This window comes from Coccidioides immitis (genome assembly GCF_000149335.2).
Source record: "Coccidioides immitis RS genomic scaffold supercont3.5, whole genome shotgun sequence".
In the NCBI taxonomy this organism is placed as follows: domain Eukaryota; kingdom Fungi; phylum Ascomycota; class Eurotiomycetes; order Onygenales; family Onygenaceae; genus Coccidioides; species Coccidioides immitis.
This window is the reverse complement of record NW_004504307.1, coordinates 2,844,403-2,860,243: the sequence shown is the minus strand read 5'-3', so window position 1 is coordinate 2,860,243 and position 15,841 is coordinate 2,844,403. Positions and strand designations below refer to the sequence as shown.

The following is a 15,841-nucleotide window of genomic DNA, read 5'->3' as shown; positions in this document are numbered from 1 at the left end:
CCCGACTCAAAGCTTAGTCAAACCGAGGTTCAGCTCACGTGGCTTGAAGCGCAGACTTGCCCGCTTCCTTGGAATCCATCATTTGTCCATCCAGAATAAAGTACAATCTCGATGTTAACTGCTAAAATTTGCATTATCAACATTAATACGCTCGGAACATACAAATTGTTTCCACATTGCTTAGATGCGTGATTAGCGGGAACGGAATCAGCATGCACCCAAGTGGTGCAAACGAACGCCGTCAAAAGTTCATTGGAAGCAAAGTTTGGCCGACAACAGCTCAAGCGGGAATGCTGGCGATGTGGGGAATGGCAAGAGAGGAGTCCGGGTGCATGTTAGATGGATAGCAGGGCGACTTGTTGGGAAAGGCCTTCAGGAATGTGAGAATCAGGAGAGGGTAAAATCAGGGCCAACCTAGTATATCACAGTATCTTCTTTGTCTTCCAAGACAACCTCCCCCGAGTCATCTTCATTGGGTCTCGCATGAGCTGTTTCCTCATTCCGGTCCGGAGGAACAGGAATGTCATTAGTAGTGGTTTGCTTTTGGGCCTCTGAAGCTTCTTGATGATCATTAGTATCGGAACCCACCGTGTCCGGCTTTGGGCCATTGTTAGCAATTGACTCCGTCGGATCCGCGGTGCTTCTTGACTCAACTGCGGGAGGTAACTCTGCCGCTTCTTTTTCCGGTTGCGATCCTTCGGTTTCTCTGCGATTCCGGCGTTCGAAGTCTTCCACTTCCTTTGCGATCGTAGCTTCTGCATCTTCTACCTGCGAGTCGATGATGTCCTTTTCTTCTGGCCGAAGCTGCCAAGGTTTGTAGTACTAAGCATGGTGTTAGCAAAATTCATACTGTATTGGCTTTCGATACAAGGGCAAGGGAACAAACCAGGGTTGGTGTCGACTTAGTCTTCAGAGAGCGGGCCATCGCCCGCAGATTTGAATGGCGAACTCGCAACTGCGCATTATTCTTAGCACATGCCATGAAAGCAGCGAAAGAAGAACAAACCCACTTACCGACTCTCTCTCATATACCACTTGATCCCTTCTTCTCCGAGCCATTAGCTCCTCGCGCCGTTTCCTATATTGTTCATCATACTCTTCATCCTGCTGTTTCAGCTTGGCCTGCTGCTTTCGCTCAATGTCGGCGCGCCGCTTCTGTGTGGCTGTCAATGAGCTTTGTGAAAGCGTCCCGAGCAATGCGCCAAATAACCTCTGACCACGCTTGCGCTCTTCCTCCCGTCCAGTTTTTTGGCGACCTTTTTCCTTTCCGTCATCGACAGATGTCCTCGGTACGACGGGTGAAACCTGCGAAGTATCGTCCGCCGTGGACTGTGCTTGACTCGTACTAACTCGACGGCGCTTGGCATTGTTATCTTCTTGCGAAGGGAACTGTCGCCGTTTCAAAGTGGCATCGGGACTCGATGGTTCCGGATCAGGCAATGCGACAGCTGACGCGATCGATCTAGATATCGGAGACTTCAGCCCAAATCCTAGAATCCTGGATATTGCGTGCACTTACCCTTCAGCCATGGCTAGTGGGCCGCCTTTAGATGGATAGTTATCGTTCCAACGATGCGAAAAACAGCTAACTACTCCGGTGTGCAGCAGGAGGAACTAATATTGTTCTCGACGGCCTCTCCTTTGGGACCACCGTTCCAAATCGCTGGTAGCCGTGCTTGGCCTATTCAAGTACTTGGCGGAGGAATAGATTTTCCTTGTCCCGGGAAGTTTTCTTGGGGCCGGATACCGCTTTAGCACTACCTGGAGCAGCACCGGAGACAATGCCGCTTTATCTCTTGCCAAATGCCAACCGTCCGATGTTCTGCAGTGCCATCTTCACCAGTTTGGAGAATTGGTCTATACCGACGGATATTTCACGGGGAAGGACTTACACGAACGCTGAGAGCTTCTATCTTGATTTGCTCGCTGTTCATGATAATCATCTACTATATCAGGGGAATGCTGCAGTTCATGAGATTGATGCATGTTCACAAGCCAAAGATCTAGTGCTCATGAAAGCCTTGATTCATCAATTTACTAATCGACATGTCTGTGAGGGACCTTTTGTTATGCAATTAACGAATATGCATTCAAGCAACATTCTTGTTGATGAAGATTGGAACATCAACTATATTATTGATCTTGAATGGGCATGTTCTTTGCCATTAGAAAACCTGCAGCCTCCATTTTGGTTGACAGGGACAGGTGTTGATGAAATCGAGGGCCGAGAAGAATATGAACAGTTCGCGGCGTGCTATGATTGATTTGTTGAAATATTCAAACAACAGGAGAATACACACATGCTGCTATATTGCAAAAGAAGACTCTACTCTCGGGCTGCACACGTGAAAACAGCTTCAAAGGACGGCCACTACTGGTATTTGAGTGCATTGAAGACTCCGAAAAGTTTATTCAACCATTTCAGGGAGCACCTTGAGCCAATATTTGATGAAAGTGCTAAAAATGATAGCTCGAGACGGGATATCCCTGTTCTGGCGCCCTGAAATGACCTTATTCGTGAAATCAAAGCTGGATGAATATGCTCAATACCTTGAAGAGGTCCAAGGTATCTTTACTAATAATTAAAGCAGGCAGATGCAGTTCTTGTGGCCACAGCTATTGAGATGGCAGAAGTTCTAGAAACGCAAGACTTAAATAGACATCATACTCTAACTATTTAGTTAACATGACAAGATCCTAAGATGCTTCTGAATATTTCTACTCTCGCCTTCTTGTACGCCGCTCATCATGACCACTGCTGCTCATCTGTTGAGCAGCTATGGGATCTTCGGTCATCCGAACACTAAATGCCTCACCCGGCCTTTCTTCTGCAGGCGCAGGTCGGCTCCCATGTTGCAAAGCCAATGCTGTCCGTACCTAACCTCCTCGATCCTGCGTTCCGTGTCTGTTGGAATTGATGGAGGACTCGTATGCTTGTCATTCACTAAGCTACCTAAAGGGGAATCTCGGCTAATCTATGTGGGTCACGTGAGCGAGGTGCTGGTTGGATTACCTAACAGCAATATGGATTCCTTAAATCCCGGGATTCGGCCTTCCAATTTTCCGGGACACCTAGTGGAATGTCACGTGATTACATCGGTTGTGCAGAATTCCCGCCACCAGGATTTGGTTAAATACTCCGCAGAAACAACGCGAAAGCTAGGGCGTTGACAATCACCTCCTCTATTCTTGCCGCGCAATCTTAGTTGAAACGGAAAAATCAACTCTGAATCACAATGTCTCGCCATCATCCCGATCTCGTAATGTGCCGCAAGCAGACCGGCATCTCTATCGGCCGCCTCTGTGACAAATGCGACGGCAAATGTCCCGTTTGCGACTCCTACGTCCGGCCCACGACTCTCGTCCGCGTCTGTGACGAATGTTCCTTCGGAAACTACCAAAACAAGTGCATCGTGTGCGGAGGCGAGGGAATCAGTGATGCCTTCTACTGCTTTGAGTGTACGAGGCTGGAAAAAGACCGAGACGGGTGTCCGAAGATTATAAACCTGGGAAGTTCGAGGACAGACTTGTTCTTCCAGAGGAAGCAGCATCGATCGACGGCGATGTGACCTGACGCCTCCTCCCGTTTGCTCATTTAAGCCTGTGGCGGCTGGGCTTCTATCAATCGAACTACACGCATCGTCGAAAACGGGAAAGAGGAAAGATCTTAACAGTTTGGTTTACACCGAAGATGCTCCGTGCCTCCTGTTCCAGATCTCAAATGGAGATGAAGAGAAATTATGAAAGATCTAACTCTGAAGGGTGGGATAGAGCTATCTATGGGTGAGACATAGAAACACTATAGGGAAAGCACTATCGAAAACGGGTGGAATTTGCGCTTCTTCGATCACCTTATCATGATCACCGCCCCGGTCTCCTTGGTCTTGCAAAGCCTCTCTGAGGCCCATCTTCTTTTCGGGGACTGATTTCTTCCTCCAATCGTGTCTGGGTGATCTCGTCAGGGGAAGATGCCTCAATCTGTCATTATGGCTATATCAGTACGCGTTGTGAGCGGGGTTTTATTTTCAACGGCTTACCAACCTTATGCGAGATTGTCAGACCCTGTGCCTCAGCCACCTTCAACGTTCCTCTGCGACAGCTAGCGTAGAGCATACGTTCCTTGATAGCCGACGTCGAAGGACAAGTATAGACGAAGACCAGCGCGGATGTGGTGGGATACCGGTAGAACGTGTACTGGGGTTTCGAGTCTGGTATTAGGCTAGAGAGTGATCCGGGAGAAACGTTTGATTCGGTGGAGAGAAGCGTGAGGGTTTCATTAGGAATATCAATACCCTTTTAAATCGGTTTAGCGAATATACGTAGCACACTAGATTGTGTTTTAGCACAATGGAACGGAAAAGCAGCCTTACCAATAAAACGGCTCCTCCTTCATCATTTTCCAGTTTCTGCAGCGCTTCCTTGACCCCATCCCCAAGCGGAAAGGGGACACCCTTGAGATCGGCCGCCCCTCCGGCGCCCACAGTGCCCCCAATTCCGATGTCTCTTCTCATTGACATGCTCCTCGCCTCGTTCTCGGCCCGCCTGATGGCATCAAGCGCCCTTTCCTTCTCTCCCATGACATCCTGCCTCCTGCTTTCCGCACCATCTTCATCCGCCGCCGTCCCATTTCCATTGCCACCCCTGGAGGCCTTCTTATCTGCCTCCCGTTCCTTCCAGGCAGCTTCGCTCAAAATCTCTTCCTCTTCGACCGCGAAAACAGTGTCGAAGAACTTCTCAGAGCCCAATTCACGAACTACAGTAGCACGGGTACTTGCAAAAATTGTTTTGGCACGGACCCCGCTATTTGAGGGAATGTAAGTAAGCGCAACCAGCTGCGATTCTATGGGATCCTCATGCTGGAACCGGCGGAGGAGAAGGTATATCGGGGTTTTAGGTTGGAGAGTATCTTTGAGGAATGGAAGGGATTCGAAGAATGGCTTATCATCAAGGGCATCGTTGGCATTAAATGCGAAGGAGATAGGAGATAGAGGAACGAGCTGTTCGCTCTCGATTGTTATGGGAAGGCAGAAGAGGGAGGACGGGGAGGAGAGAAAGGCCTTGAAGGCATCATGGAGCTCGGCGGAGGCTGGATACCGGTTAGCACAGGAGACCAAATGTATCTTTGGTTGATTGGCTACCTGTTATTCCTGACTGCATCTTGACAAGATATACTTGATGCTGAAGATCGGATTGTCCTCTTCACCAGCAGTTCTGGTCGAGATCGAGGGGTCAAACGGCCGGCTTGTGACGCGTTTCACCAAACCCCACAGCTTCCCTTCAGCCGCCCCAACGTCACGCCAGACGCTAATTTGCTGTGCTACGTTCGCCCTTCTAACATCATCTACATTTACTCATCGATTTCATCTATCGGAATTTTCAAGAAAGGCCATTGAAAGCGGTTCATCTACCGTGTCGCTAAGTCAATGTATGTACATACATACACATCACACGCTTTTTGTACCCAAGAAGCAACCAAGTCTATCAGGTGTATGTCACAAGTGTGTCGTCCAAGATTTGCAAGAAATGCGAGATGCAAGCCGCTCGAACACCTTGAAAATGTCCAAAAGAAAGAGTAAAAGGGAAATCAAGAAACACTAGAAAAAAAGAAGAAAAAAAGGGAAAAGTCGGTATATATACATGACCGGAAAAAATTGATATGGATATGTCTATTTCCCGAATCTTTGTTTTGTCAAGAGTGGGATAAGACGGCCGGATTGGAGGATCCCAAAGCGCTCCGCTGGACCTGCAGGTGAGCCTCTGATGCCGCAGTCCGCGCCATCTTCAACGAGAGCGATTGTTCTGTTCGATTTCGTTTATTCCTCATATTTTCCACCGACAATGGGAAGGGTGGATTTTTCCATCTTTTCCCTCAGGAACTCATACACCGTGAATGTGACGGCCTGGCCGGGTGCAACTCTCATAACTCGTGGTGTGATACCCTTATAAAAGGCTCTAGCACCTTCTTGTTTGAACATATCACTGGAGATCGACACGATGCGTGACATGGCCGACTGTCCGGGCTGACTTGGCGTGCGCTGCAACCGGGTCTTGATCGTGTCAATGGGCGCGTTGGAGAACGGACCCATTGCACCAGAAATAAGACCGATAACCATGGTCTGGTAAGATGGAAGTTCCGTATACTGGGGTTGCCATTCTTGCAACAGCTTCTTCATCTCCGTGTACGCGGTGAAATTGGCCGCCTGGTTGGTACCCTGTCGGAGAGCAGTGAGTGACACACCACGATAGAGCGCGCCGAAACCTTCTTCCCTCAAAACCACCAACAGAGCATGCGGAGCACTGCGATACTTGGGAGTATCCAAGGGATCAGCCAAACTGTGGCTTTGGGCTTGGAGACGAATCTTGATGACTTCCATAGGCGTGACGACAGCTACGGCTTCAGTGACACCCGCAGCAAGACCGGCTAGATAGATTCAAAAGTCAAGGTAAGAATCTGGTCGGCCACCAAAAAAGAATTCTCTAGGTGATCCAACATACCAAGCATGTTGCGAGAGCTGCTCAATTTTCCTGTCTCCTTATCTGCAAGCATTTGCTTGTACCACCCATAGGAAGTGAATCGGATAGCCATCTTGGGGATAATTCCACTCAACACAGCGCCGAGGCCCTTGTACAAACCGAGAACGGTTTCCCTTCGCACAATTTCTTGCCCGGTTGCGATGAACCCACGGGGTTTAACCTGCAGATACCACGTTAGTTTCCAGATCGTCGAGAACGGATTTCACGCCGCGAATACTCACTCCCGGTGCGCGGGATTTTTTCGAAAGCTGCATTCGAACTTTCACGGTATCTAAGGAATGTCAGTCGATTCACCGGTAGAATTGCAAGCCAAAACAGAAGGGCGCATACCTAAAGGATGACACACTAAGGCCTCCATCATTCCCGCTCCACCACCAGCTACCGGGACGTTAATATTTACTGCAAACGTTTCCAGACAACACATTTCTCCTTACCAACCAAGTTCACTGCAGCGGAGGCAGGTTTCGCGTTCCTATCTTTTGAAGCCATTTTCCTTGGTATCTATCTTTCAACGTCTTTAAAGTCGAATTAAAAGAGCAAGCCCAAGCGCCGCCGATGACCTTTTATGAGTGGAGAGGAATAAAAAGAAAGACAGCTTAAGCAAAAACCAATACAGCACCGATCGGTCAATATGACTCGCAAAATGAGTCAAGACAAGGAGTGCGTCTGTGCCGAGGGTGGTGGGAAAGCGATCTTTTTGAATAAATTACTGCAACGGCTACCCGAAACGCGCCGGCTCCAGTTCAAAAAAAAAAGTACCAGAGAAACTTTGGGAAAGCGCCCCGAGTGCGGAATTAGGAAAAGGCTGGGAAAATGTGAATCCTTGGCTCTCAGTGGCGGGATCTAGCAATAGCGAGCTCCAAAGATTTCGTCAGTGACCCAGGCGCAGACGCCAGAGCTTTTTATCAGATCTGGATGAGCGGAAGAAATCTTCCCCACATCGTTTCCGGCTAGGGTAGGCAAAGCGGAAAAGTGGGATGTTGCAGTTTGAAAAAGCGCACAAAGTCAAAATGAAACAGCAGCAGGAAATCCACGTAATTTGTTCAAAGGGTACGGAGTAGAGCAATGATGATTTTACTAGGAGGCAGGAACCGGTTCAGTTCATGGCTATTGGTAGGACAAGCAGAAGGTAGCTATCGACTAATCTTACGTATCATCCATGGTTCTGAAAAACAACGGAGACAAGTCCGAGGCTCATGTTCGTTTTCGCAAGGCCGGAAAGCCAGCACTCTGCCACATGCCAGTTGAACCCTGATGCCAAAAGTATATAAAGACCCCGTGCTCCCAATGGTTCCAAGCCAGTAGTTGGGTCAAGAGCATGTGAGATACAATCATATGATCAAGCTTTCGCAGCTTGATTTTTATATACATACACTCATGGTTGCTCCGTACATGTTTTTTTCACATGCTGGCAGTCCTCCCACCAGTTCCTCTGTGCCTGAAAAAAGCCACTCCCGCCAATATTCAAGGCAGATGGATCGGGCTAAGGCGGGCGACAATCATGTTGCTTGCGGGGTTGCCGGCCAAGTCCGGGAGTTTTCGGGGCCGAGAGGCCTATAACTAAGCTTACTTGTTCCACCCTTCTTGTTCTTTCTCCCTTTATTTATATGAAGAGGTACTTTATGGATATGCCGAGGATGTGAGCGCAAGTCCGAACCCTGCGGGCCCGGTGGATTATGTCAGCAAAACGCCAAGAGGGTGATTTTACCCGCTGAAATTTACGTCATCTTGCTAGAACGCCGGGTGACGCGATTCCTCGAAAGCCACCGACGGCCTCGGACGGTGTGAAAGGATTGCAAAAGAAATGCGAGGGGAGACGCTCGATTTCTGCAATCCAGCTGTCATCCTTGGATTAGTTCAATGTCCCTTTTTTATTTGAGGAGCATGTTTCTCCGATTTAAACCGCGCCTCAAAACGGTCTGCCGCAGATACCCCTGCTTGCCCCTGTCAGCAACGGTGTACAGAGGACAGAGTACGAGGAGCAAAGCCCTTTTTTGAAAATGCACGCTCTTTTCCATCATTTTTGCGAAGTCGGATTGGGTTATTTGAAATTGTTTGGAGACACCCTTGCAGCTTCTCCAGGGGCAGACTAACTAGGTAATACTGTTACGTTGTCGATGTGCCTTGACAGGGCTGCCGTTTTTCGCGCAAAGTGTCCCTTGATGTCTGTCTTACGGCACCTAAGGTATAGAGAATACTCCTTTGATCAAGCAATCCTTTCTCCACGAAAACCTGCAATAGCTCCTAGTGCATCCATCCAACCCTTGATAAGAATAACCAATGCCGGCCCGTGGTGATGCTATGAAACTGGAGAACTTATACATGGTCGCCAACAGCCATCGATGTTTTATATAGTCTCTCCTCAGTACGGACACGCAATAGCTTTGACCAAAATATGCTTGCATTTGATCTTCCCTATACTGTCTTGCGAGTCGCGGATCATGTCTGTACAAACCATACCGCTTAGAATCGCTCTTTGAACTCGAGATTCCAGACAGAATGGCTCATTTCCTATGGTTTCCGAATCTTACTCGGTGCAACCAGATGCACTTAGTATCACAATTATGACAATCCCAGGAATGTAACAGCGGTCAGTTTCTGATTGGAAGGTTGGTGCTCTGACTATGCGCATGGATGCCGGGCCGGCTTCGTGAGGTCGGACAATCTAAATTCCGAAAGAGCTGGCGGATATTCTAATTTCCGGCCCGCCGGCGGAGCCGCCCGCCTGTTCGGCCCATTATCTTATCTGATCCGATCATTCGGTGTTGCGGAATTTCGTCCAACGTCCTATCGTTTGACAAAAGTCAATGCGTGAACGTGAAAGGACATCTATCGTGGGACTTCTCCTTTCATTGTGTCAGTTTTCACTCGAAGAGCTTCGGCTTCGGCTATTCGACTGGGAATACCGAGCTTGTGCTCAAGAAATGATGGCTATGTCTCGGCACGATTCCGCATCCCAGGCCCGAACGGGCTTGGTCCGAATGAGCGCTATAGGACTTGAATTTTGGCGTTGCCTTCTCACATTTCAAGGTGAGAAATGATGGTTGAAGCCATTGTTGCATGTTTCCCCGTGGATGATTGCGGTGTCGCCGCTTTCCGAAAGCCTTCGTGCAAGGCCGACAAGGACTTCTGCCAGTCTTGAGAGGTGTCCCCACCCGCTAGTCAGTGAACTAGGCCGGCAACTGGACCACGGAGTGCGGAGTATGAAATTGTGAAAGCACAACAGAACTCATCAGTCTTGTCGCGGTAAAATCCTATTTTGCTGCAGCGGATGATGACATTGATGTCAATGTTGGTTGTATGAGAACGGTGCTTTCTATTCCTCGAGTCGAGCTGGAGCAGAAAATATCCTTCCTTTATGCCTTCTGGAATTGGTTAAATGATAAACGGATTCCTAGCGAATTTTTTGAGTTTGATGAAATATAGGAGCTCAGCTTCCAACAAGAGCTGTTAGAGACTATAGCATTTAATATGGAAAGTCAGGCTACCAATTATCAAGCCAATTCGGAGAAGCAGGCACCGCCCTCGAGTGTCATAGGCGCTTTCATCCTTCGACAATATCTCCTGATAGGTATTGGAATTTCTTGCCTGCTGGCCTACTTTTTCCCAAACGTTGCTAAACATGGAGGAATTATACATGCGGAATACTCCATTTTATACGGTGCCGTTGCGATAATCTTCTTGATTAGCGGCTTGAGCATTGCGAAAGAAAAGCTTATCTTACAACTGCTCAACTACCGAGTGCACATCCTCGTCCAGGGAATATCCTTTTTAGTTGTTCCGGCCATCATGGTTGCATTTGTTCAACTAATCTACACAAGTGACCACGGCCGTCGAATCGATGAGGCAGTTTTGGCTGGATATATTCTCGTGGCTTGCTTACCAACCACTATTTCCTCTAACGTGGCGATGACGAGGGAGGCTGGAGGTGACGATGCCGTGGCACTGATGGAAGTCTTAGTGGCAAACATGCTGGGACCATTTGTCACACCTGGTTGGACCGTGACTTTGCTCCCTAAATCGCCCAGCTTTGATCTCTGGAGGCATGCTGATTCAGACCTCGACTCGCTGTATCGTCAAGTTTTCCAGTCATTGGGTCTAAGCGTGTTGATTCCCTTGGTCCTGGGGCAGGTGATTCGCTGGACATGGCCCCAACAAGCGAAGCATGTAGTAGAGACGTTTCACTTTTCCAAAATCTCTGGGTGCTGCTTGATTCTTCTGACATGGTGAGTTACACGATTGTCTACGTGGAATCTCTCCCTAACATCAAGGCTTCAAGGACGGGTTTCTCTACCTGCTTCGCAACACAAGCGCTCGAGTCAATGACCAAAGAAACCATTATATTGGTTGTGTTCTTTAACATCGGTCTATACTTATTTCTGACTGCGATATGTTATTTTCTCTGTCGGCCTCCAACTTTCTTGATGTCAAACCGTTTTATCAGTCGTATATTCCGTCGGCTACCTCCCGTCGAAACTATCGCGGTTTGTTTCTGCGGCCCAGCGAAGACAACTGGCCTTGGTATCCCCATGCTCTACGCGATGTACAAATCGAATGACGTCTCTCTGAACGCGAGGATGTCCGTCCCAGTAATTTTATATACGACAGAGCAAATATTTTCTGCCCACTTTATGGTTCATTTATTTCGAGCATGGCTGAGAAAACTGCGTAAAAAGGAGGAAGCTTCGAGCAGGAATGTCGAACTTGACTGTGGTTATGTTGTGACGAATCCTTTGCCGACTTAAAGGGTTAACCGGTGATAATGAAAGTCGCGAAGACGCGCCGCCCCTTCAGCAACCTACAACTGAATAATGGGCGGTTTTAGGGTTTCAATGCTGTTCACTGGAGCTCTCTAGCCCTGTAAAAGCCCCTCTGTCCATGGGTTTACTTTGAACCCTGTGTCAAAAATCTTGCATTTCGGCATAAGAATGGAGTACTTTGGATATTAGACTTATGAGGGTTTTACAAGGCCTCCTGGAAGCCAACGTCCAAGCTCATCTGAAAAATCCTCCGTACTTTAGAGGCGATAGTTATTCTTCGCAGGCCTCGGAGACCTCATCCAGTCTTACTTTTACATAATCGCGAGAATGCCCACCATCTTTAGGTACTATGAACGGTCCCATCGACATTCAGCCCGGCGCACGTATATACGGCTCACTCCCTCAGTAGAGACTTTCAGGCATATGGCTAAGTCTTTAGGGACCATAGACTACCCAAACCCGAGTCTATAAGATAATATGACTCAATCTCTAGTTTTGACATTACCAGGTACTTGCCAGCAAGCGCCTCAACACAGGAAGTGAAGCCCTATCTACATACATAATATACAACTCGGAGATAGATATTGATTGTAAGATAAACCAAACAAGTTCATACGCAGAATCACGACCCATCCTTTATATATAACTAACCTTAACGCCCATGCCTACAGTCCCCCGAACTTTCTGCCACCCCACGCCAGTCAGGCGGCGGATCCGTTCACGTATATCAGGGCGCCCCAAAGCCATTATCACCCCCATAATTAGCAGAATCGCTCGAAGAAAGAACATCGGGCTAGATGACATTGATTTGGCCATACGCTTTACGAATGCAATGAGTAAATTGCCCAAGTGCCGGACTTGTCTTAGGGCACCCGGTTTCGGCTTGTTGGATTTCTTGACTTGTTTCGACGGCTCCGGCGAGCGCGAAGATGATTTGATGGATGATTTCGTGCCGCGGGTAGTTTTAAGACTGCCATTTGGATTGGACCGCTCGATGCCGTAATCGACTTCGCTGCTTACTCTCCTATGGCCGTTTGTTGAGCTCTCAGGGGCAGACTTTGCAGCGGCGGCGGCTTCAGCTGCTCGCTGTTGCTGCTCTTCCAATATCTTTCTTGCTTCCTCCTCTTCTTCTTGCTGCTTGCGTAACCGCTCCAATTCTTCTTCCTTTTCCTTTTGGAGCTCTGCAGCCCGCTCTGCATCACGTTCCTTGGCTTCTTGTAAGCCATCTAGCGTTTGGAGAAATGTCTCTTTTCTCTCATCATCGAGAACTTCACTTAGATTTATGAATTCTCTGGCATATTCCCATTCACCGTTCCGGGGAAGAACATGAAGAGTGAATAACTCTAGTAATCTTACGCGGATCGTCAAGTCCTTTGGAGTATCTGCACCCCTGGAGGATGCTATTCTTTGCTTCCGTCTCGTGGGGGAGTGATTCTGAATATGAGCCGCAATATCCAAGTCCGGAACACCGTATGAAGCTAAGTAGTTTTCGAGACGCACTTGATTGAGAGTTTGGGTCGGAGAATGGGTGAGTAAGAGGGTGGCTCTAAGGGGTTTGTCCGGTTAATACATCAAAAACACCTTCAATAAAGCTTGAAAGGGCTATACTCGATACGCACAAGTTATAGACAACATCTGCATCCACAGAGCCTTCTCTGCCATTATACCCAACCTGAACAACTGTATCCCAGATCTCGCCATCGCGAACTTTGGAAGCCAATGTTTTCCATTCCTTCTGGCCAATTTGTCTCTTTCCTTCTTCAGGGCCCAAATTCACAATGGAACTTAGAAGGGTGATGTAGAGGTTCCACACTTTGATTTTCAAGTTGCTTGACGCCGAAGCAACTGGTGCAACAGCGACCCCGTTGCCATTTGTCTGCTGCTGGTGTGACTCGTTTGAGGGGGAAGGAGTCACCAATGGCTCGATTACGGACAGCGATTCTTGCAATCTACGGGTAAGGAAAAGCTGCGAAGCTTGCTTGTAGGTTTGCTGGAGCTGTTTGTTGAAAGATCGCGACTGGGATGGTGCCGATGTGGAGAGCAATTGGGATTGCGCCGGAGAGGGTGTTCCATCGTCCGACATCGTGCTTAGGTATATTTTCTTGACGGCTGTAAGGATTGGAATCTCACGAGAAATTTCGTATGCTGGAGTTTGGGCAGATGTCAACAGTAGTTGAGGACGGCCTTTGGAAATGCGAGCTCCAGCAACGAAGCCGCCGACCGCCTGTTATCCTCGGCTCAAAAGTCGCACGTCACGGGACGGAGCTAGACCGGCCATGGCGCTAGTGGCAAACTAGCTGAGTCAGATACCCCACAAATACTATATCACGTGTTAGGGCCTCATTATGCAACCCGGCCGTCTTGATGCAGTAGGCAGGGCTTGGAAAGGCCGCTGGACCTCAAGAGGACCAAAGTATCAGGCTTCATGATTTGGATATTGGTCCAAAAGGGTGCCCTCTACGGAATACGCTCTAGCAATTTGATATTGCGCTTTTGGCTTCCTCTAGTGAAAAGTATAACCCCCTAGAGAAAGAGAAGCAATATCCTTATTCAAAAGCACACATCCGTTCCAAATTCCAGAGACTTTGCGAGAGCAACTTTTAGGAAAGCTCCGAATCGTGATGATACTTCTGCAAGCCCGTCGTCTTGATGCCTGCTGCCAAATTAACATAGGGTCCTGGGCGCCCCTGGCATCCAATGCTTCCTATCGTCCATCACAGTGATCAGGAAAGCCCCTCTCTGCTTTGGGTTGGAAAGCTTAAGCTTTTGCCTAGAAGCTAGCACTGTTCTTCATATCCTTGTCAATTCTTTACTTCGCGATCGGAAGCCAATATTGCAAGAGATCACAGGACTGGGCTATTTTACCACCTGTCAAGCCTCCGCGTTTTGTTCCTGATATACCCTGTTCCCTTGAGACAGCAGTTGAGATCCAGGAAGCTCCTCTTCTAAACTGCCACAGTGGGTACAAACAGGTTAAAGTTGATGACCATTTTGTTGTCAACTTCGGTAGGGCAGGCCAACTTTATGCACTTTACAGTTGCCCCATGTCATCGGCAAAATATATTGTTATGGATTTCATCAAAGGTGCTACCTTGGCCACTTGGTGAGGACACTTAGGCCGTTATGAGAAATCTAAGATTACCATTGCAATGTTGATGAACTATGCAGCCTCTCCTCACGAAGATTCATTGAGAGTATTGGGACAACCTTGTCTTCTACATGGTATGTTCGGGATCTCACAGCCTACGCCCTGCATCAATGGTCCTTCGACTCTAAAATTGCACCGAAGAGGTTCTAGTCCTTCAAACATCTTGAAACAGTTAATACACGTACCGCCCACAAGTCTAATCTTTATCATTGATTATTGTCACATGTTTTCCACAGCTATAACTTGACATCTATGCATGCAGAATTCCAACACAAGAACATTATTATTAGCCAGCTTCCTATTGCTGCAAATACAATACCGGCAATACAAAGTGACTTTGAAAGACTGAGGATCAGCTGGATGATACTCTATCAAAGTAAATGAACGAACAGCATATATTTTTGCCGGGCCGTATGAAAATGATCGTCCTTCGCCAGAATGACGTTAAAGCCTTCGGCCTTTTGATAGTCAATGACTGGCCTAATTTGCGTACCTTTAGTAAAGAAGATTGCTGGCGCAAGCAAGCGAGTCTTCAAAAGATTTCAGCACGCTTGTGCCGGTGAGCGAAAGGGGGAATATGAAAGATAACATGTATTATCTGGTCTGGCAATGGCTTTTTGCCTAGAAGGCCACGAGAAACAAGAGCCTTCAGACCACTCGGCATAGTCATTGCATGAAGCCATCTTTGGAAACCATGGCTGGAATCCTTGCAGTCCTCTAATCATCCAACTCAATGATAACCTCTCCGCCTCCCATATTATGTCTTTCGTCTTCGCTGCACCAATTTTTGTACAATTAAACTGCTGTGATGGAAAAGGAACAAGCTCCACACTTTGCTATGTGGTTTACTTACTTTATAGTACCGAGTAACAAGTTGACTAGCCCAGTAAATGGTGCTTAGAACATACAAACATGTCATCCTCCTTGACTTGGTCCACGCTCTTTGCAGGCTCAGCCAAACAAAAATTCCCGGATAGCCCCAGTCAAGTAAGCATATCGAATTGCCTCCTATGAGCTTTAACTTCCGGCGGCTGAGGTCGAGGCGACAGAGCACAAGTGGGTGTGGACGCAGACCTATCGTCTTCTCGATGAGCTAGAGGCGCTTATTGAGCCAACGGTTCATGTCATCAATAGAGTTAAAGTACTCCCTCGTCCCATTAACTCCCCACAAGTTCCCTAGAAGCATTCCCCCTGGACGGGGTAAAGGTCCCTTGGAACACATAACAACCGCTCGCTACTTTCAAAACCAATCTGAACCCTCGTGGCTGATAGGTGATCTGTTTATGGAATACATCCCTCGGCCGACTCTGGAAGATCTCGACCTTAGCGCGCTGACAATATCCCTGAAGGTTCGGCAAATGTTGTCTCAAAGTTACAGAGCTATGGTCACAGGCTATGA

The 15,841-nt window shown here is 48.0% G+C and overlaps 8 protein-coding genes across 8 annotated transcripts; 3 read left to right on the top strand and 5 right to left on the bottom strand.

Annotated features, from left to right (window-relative positions):
* Positions 1-113: 113 nt before the first annotated feature.
* CIMG_09432 (pinin/SDK/memA domain-containing protein) lies at positions 114-1,561 on the bottom strand. Its single transcript, XM_001239810.2, has 4 exons — positions 1,520-1,561; positions 1,015-1,462; positions 887-955; positions 114-822 (listed from the first exon to the last, which is right to left on the bottom strand). The coding sequence occupies exons 1-4, from the start codon at positions 1,528-1,530 to the stop codon at positions 415-417; spliced, it is 936 nt and encodes a 311-aa protein (XP_001239811.2). The 5' UTR covers positions 1,531-1,561; the 3' UTR covers positions 114-414.
* A 220-nt stretch (positions 1,562-1,781) lies between these two features.
* Positions 1,782-2,504, top strand: CIMG_09431 (uncharacterized protein; the record flags this gene model as incomplete). Its single annotated transcript, XM_001239809.2, has 2 exons — positions 1,782-2,242; positions 2,321-2,504. The coding sequence occupies 2 exons, from the start codon at positions 1,782-1,784 to the stop codon at positions 2,502-2,504; spliced, it is 645 nt and encodes a 214-aa protein (XP_001239810.2).
* A 679-nt stretch (positions 2,505-3,183) lies between these two features.
* On the top strand, positions 3,184-4,371 carry CIMG_12346 (PHD finger-like domain-containing protein 5B). The gene is made up of 2 exons (XM_012358349.1): positions 3,184-3,998; positions 4,060-4,371. Exon 1 carries the CDS (start codon positions 3,237-3,239, stop codon positions 3,567-3,569), a length of 333 nt encoding a protein of 110 aa, XP_012213772.1. The 5' UTR covers positions 3,184-3,236; the 3' UTR covers positions 3,570-3,998; positions 4,060-4,371.
* On the bottom strand, positions 3,703-5,223 carry CIMG_09430 (actin monomer binding protein). Its single transcript, XM_001239808.2, has 4 exons — positions 5,139-5,223; positions 4,371-5,086; positions 4,042-4,293; positions 3,703-3,978 (listed from the first exon to the last, which is right to left on the bottom strand). The coding sequence occupies exons 1-4, from the start codon at positions 5,155-5,157 to the stop codon at positions 3,862-3,864; spliced, it is 1,104 nt and encodes a 367-aa protein (XP_001239809.2). The 5' UTR covers positions 5,158-5,223; the 3' UTR covers positions 3,703-3,861.
* A 150-nt stretch (positions 5,224-5,373) lies between these two features.
* CIMG_09429 (succinate:fumarate antiporter) lies at positions 5,374-7,174 on the bottom strand. Its single transcript, XM_001239807.2, has 5 exons — positions 6,969-7,174; positions 6,865-6,912; positions 6,756-6,805; positions 6,496-6,694; positions 5,374-6,421 (listed from the first exon to the last, which is right to left on the bottom strand). Exons 1-5 carry the CDS (start codon positions 7,021-7,023, stop codon positions 5,814-5,816), a joined length of 960 nt encoding a protein of 319 aa, XP_001239808.1. The 5' UTR covers positions 7,024-7,174; the 3' UTR covers positions 5,374-5,813.
* Positions 7,175-8,443: 1,269 nt separating this feature from the next.
* CIMG_13609 (uncharacterized protein) lies at positions 8,444-8,858 on the bottom strand (the record flags this gene model as incomplete). The annotated part of the gene is made up of 3 exons (XM_004444845.1): positions 8,444-8,478; positions 8,629-8,714; positions 8,797-8,858. 3 exons carry the CDS (start codon positions 8,856-8,858, stop codon positions 8,444-8,446), a joined length of 183 nt encoding a protein of 60 aa, XP_004444902.1.
* A 1,147-nt stretch (positions 8,859-10,005) lies between these two features.
* CIMG_09428 (solute carrier family 10 (sodium/bile acid cotransporter), member 7) lies at positions 10,006-11,279 on the top strand (the record flags this gene model as incomplete). The annotated part of the gene is made up of 2 exons (XM_001239806.2): positions 10,006-10,760; positions 10,814-11,279. 2 exons carry the CDS (start codon positions 10,006-10,008, stop codon positions 11,277-11,279), a joined length of 1,221 nt encoding a protein of 406 aa, XP_001239807.2.
* Positions 11,280-11,930: 651 nt separating this feature from the next.
* Positions 11,931-13,435, bottom strand: CIMG_09427 (peroxin 26; the record flags this gene model as incomplete). Its single annotated transcript, XM_001239805.2, has 2 exons — positions 12,914-13,435; positions 11,931-12,840 (listed from the first exon to the last, which is right to left on the bottom strand). The coding sequence occupies exons 1-2, from the start codon at positions 13,375-13,377 to the stop codon at positions 11,931-11,933; spliced, it is 1,374 nt and encodes a 457-aa protein (XP_001239806.2). The 5' UTR covers positions 13,378-13,435.
* Between the last annotated feature and the right edge of the window lie 2,406 nt (positions 13,436-15,841).

What these genes read in the sequence shown, in the direction of transcription:
- CIMG_12346 (XM_012358349.1), top strand. Translation starts at nt 3,237, where the DNA reads ATGTCTCGCCATCATCCCGATCTCGTAATGTGCCGCAAGCAGACCGGC.
- CIMG_09429 (XM_001239807.2), bottom strand. Translation starts at nt 7,023, where the DNA reads ATGGCTTCAAAAGATAGGAACGCGAAACCTGCCTCCGCTGCAGTGAAC. An exon ending in CGCTGCAGTGAACTTGGTTG is followed by an intron (nt 6,913 to 6,968) that starts GTAAGGAGAAAT and finishes ACGTCCCGGTAG; the next exon opens with CTGGTGGTGGAGCGGGAATG. An exon ending in CTTAGTGTGTCATCCTTTAG is followed by an intron (nt 6,806 to 6,864) that starts GTATGCGCCCTT and finishes GACATTCCTTAG; the next exon opens with ATACCGTGAAAGTTCGAATG.
- CIMG_09430 (XM_001239808.2), bottom strand. An exon ending in AAGGAGGAGCCGTTTTATTG is followed by an intron (nt 4,294 to 4,370) that starts GTAAGGCTGCTT and finishes CCGATTTAAAAG; the next exon opens with GGTATTGATATTCCTAATGA. An exon ending in GTCTGACAATCTCGCATAAG is followed by an intron (nt 3,979 to 4,041) that starts GTTGGTAAGCCG and finishes CCATAATGACAG; the next exon opens with ATTGAGGCATCTTCCCCTGA.
- CIMG_09432 (XM_001239810.2), bottom strand. An exon ending in TGGTATATGAGAGAGAGTCG is followed by an intron (nt 956 to 1,014) that starts GTAAGTGGGTTT and finishes AATAATGCGCAG; the next exon opens with TTGCGAGTTCGCCATTCAAA. An exon ending in CTAAGTCGACACCAACCCTG is followed by an intron (nt 823 to 886) that starts GTTTGTTCCCTT and finishes CACCATGCTTAG; the next exon opens with TACTACAAACCTTGGCAGCT.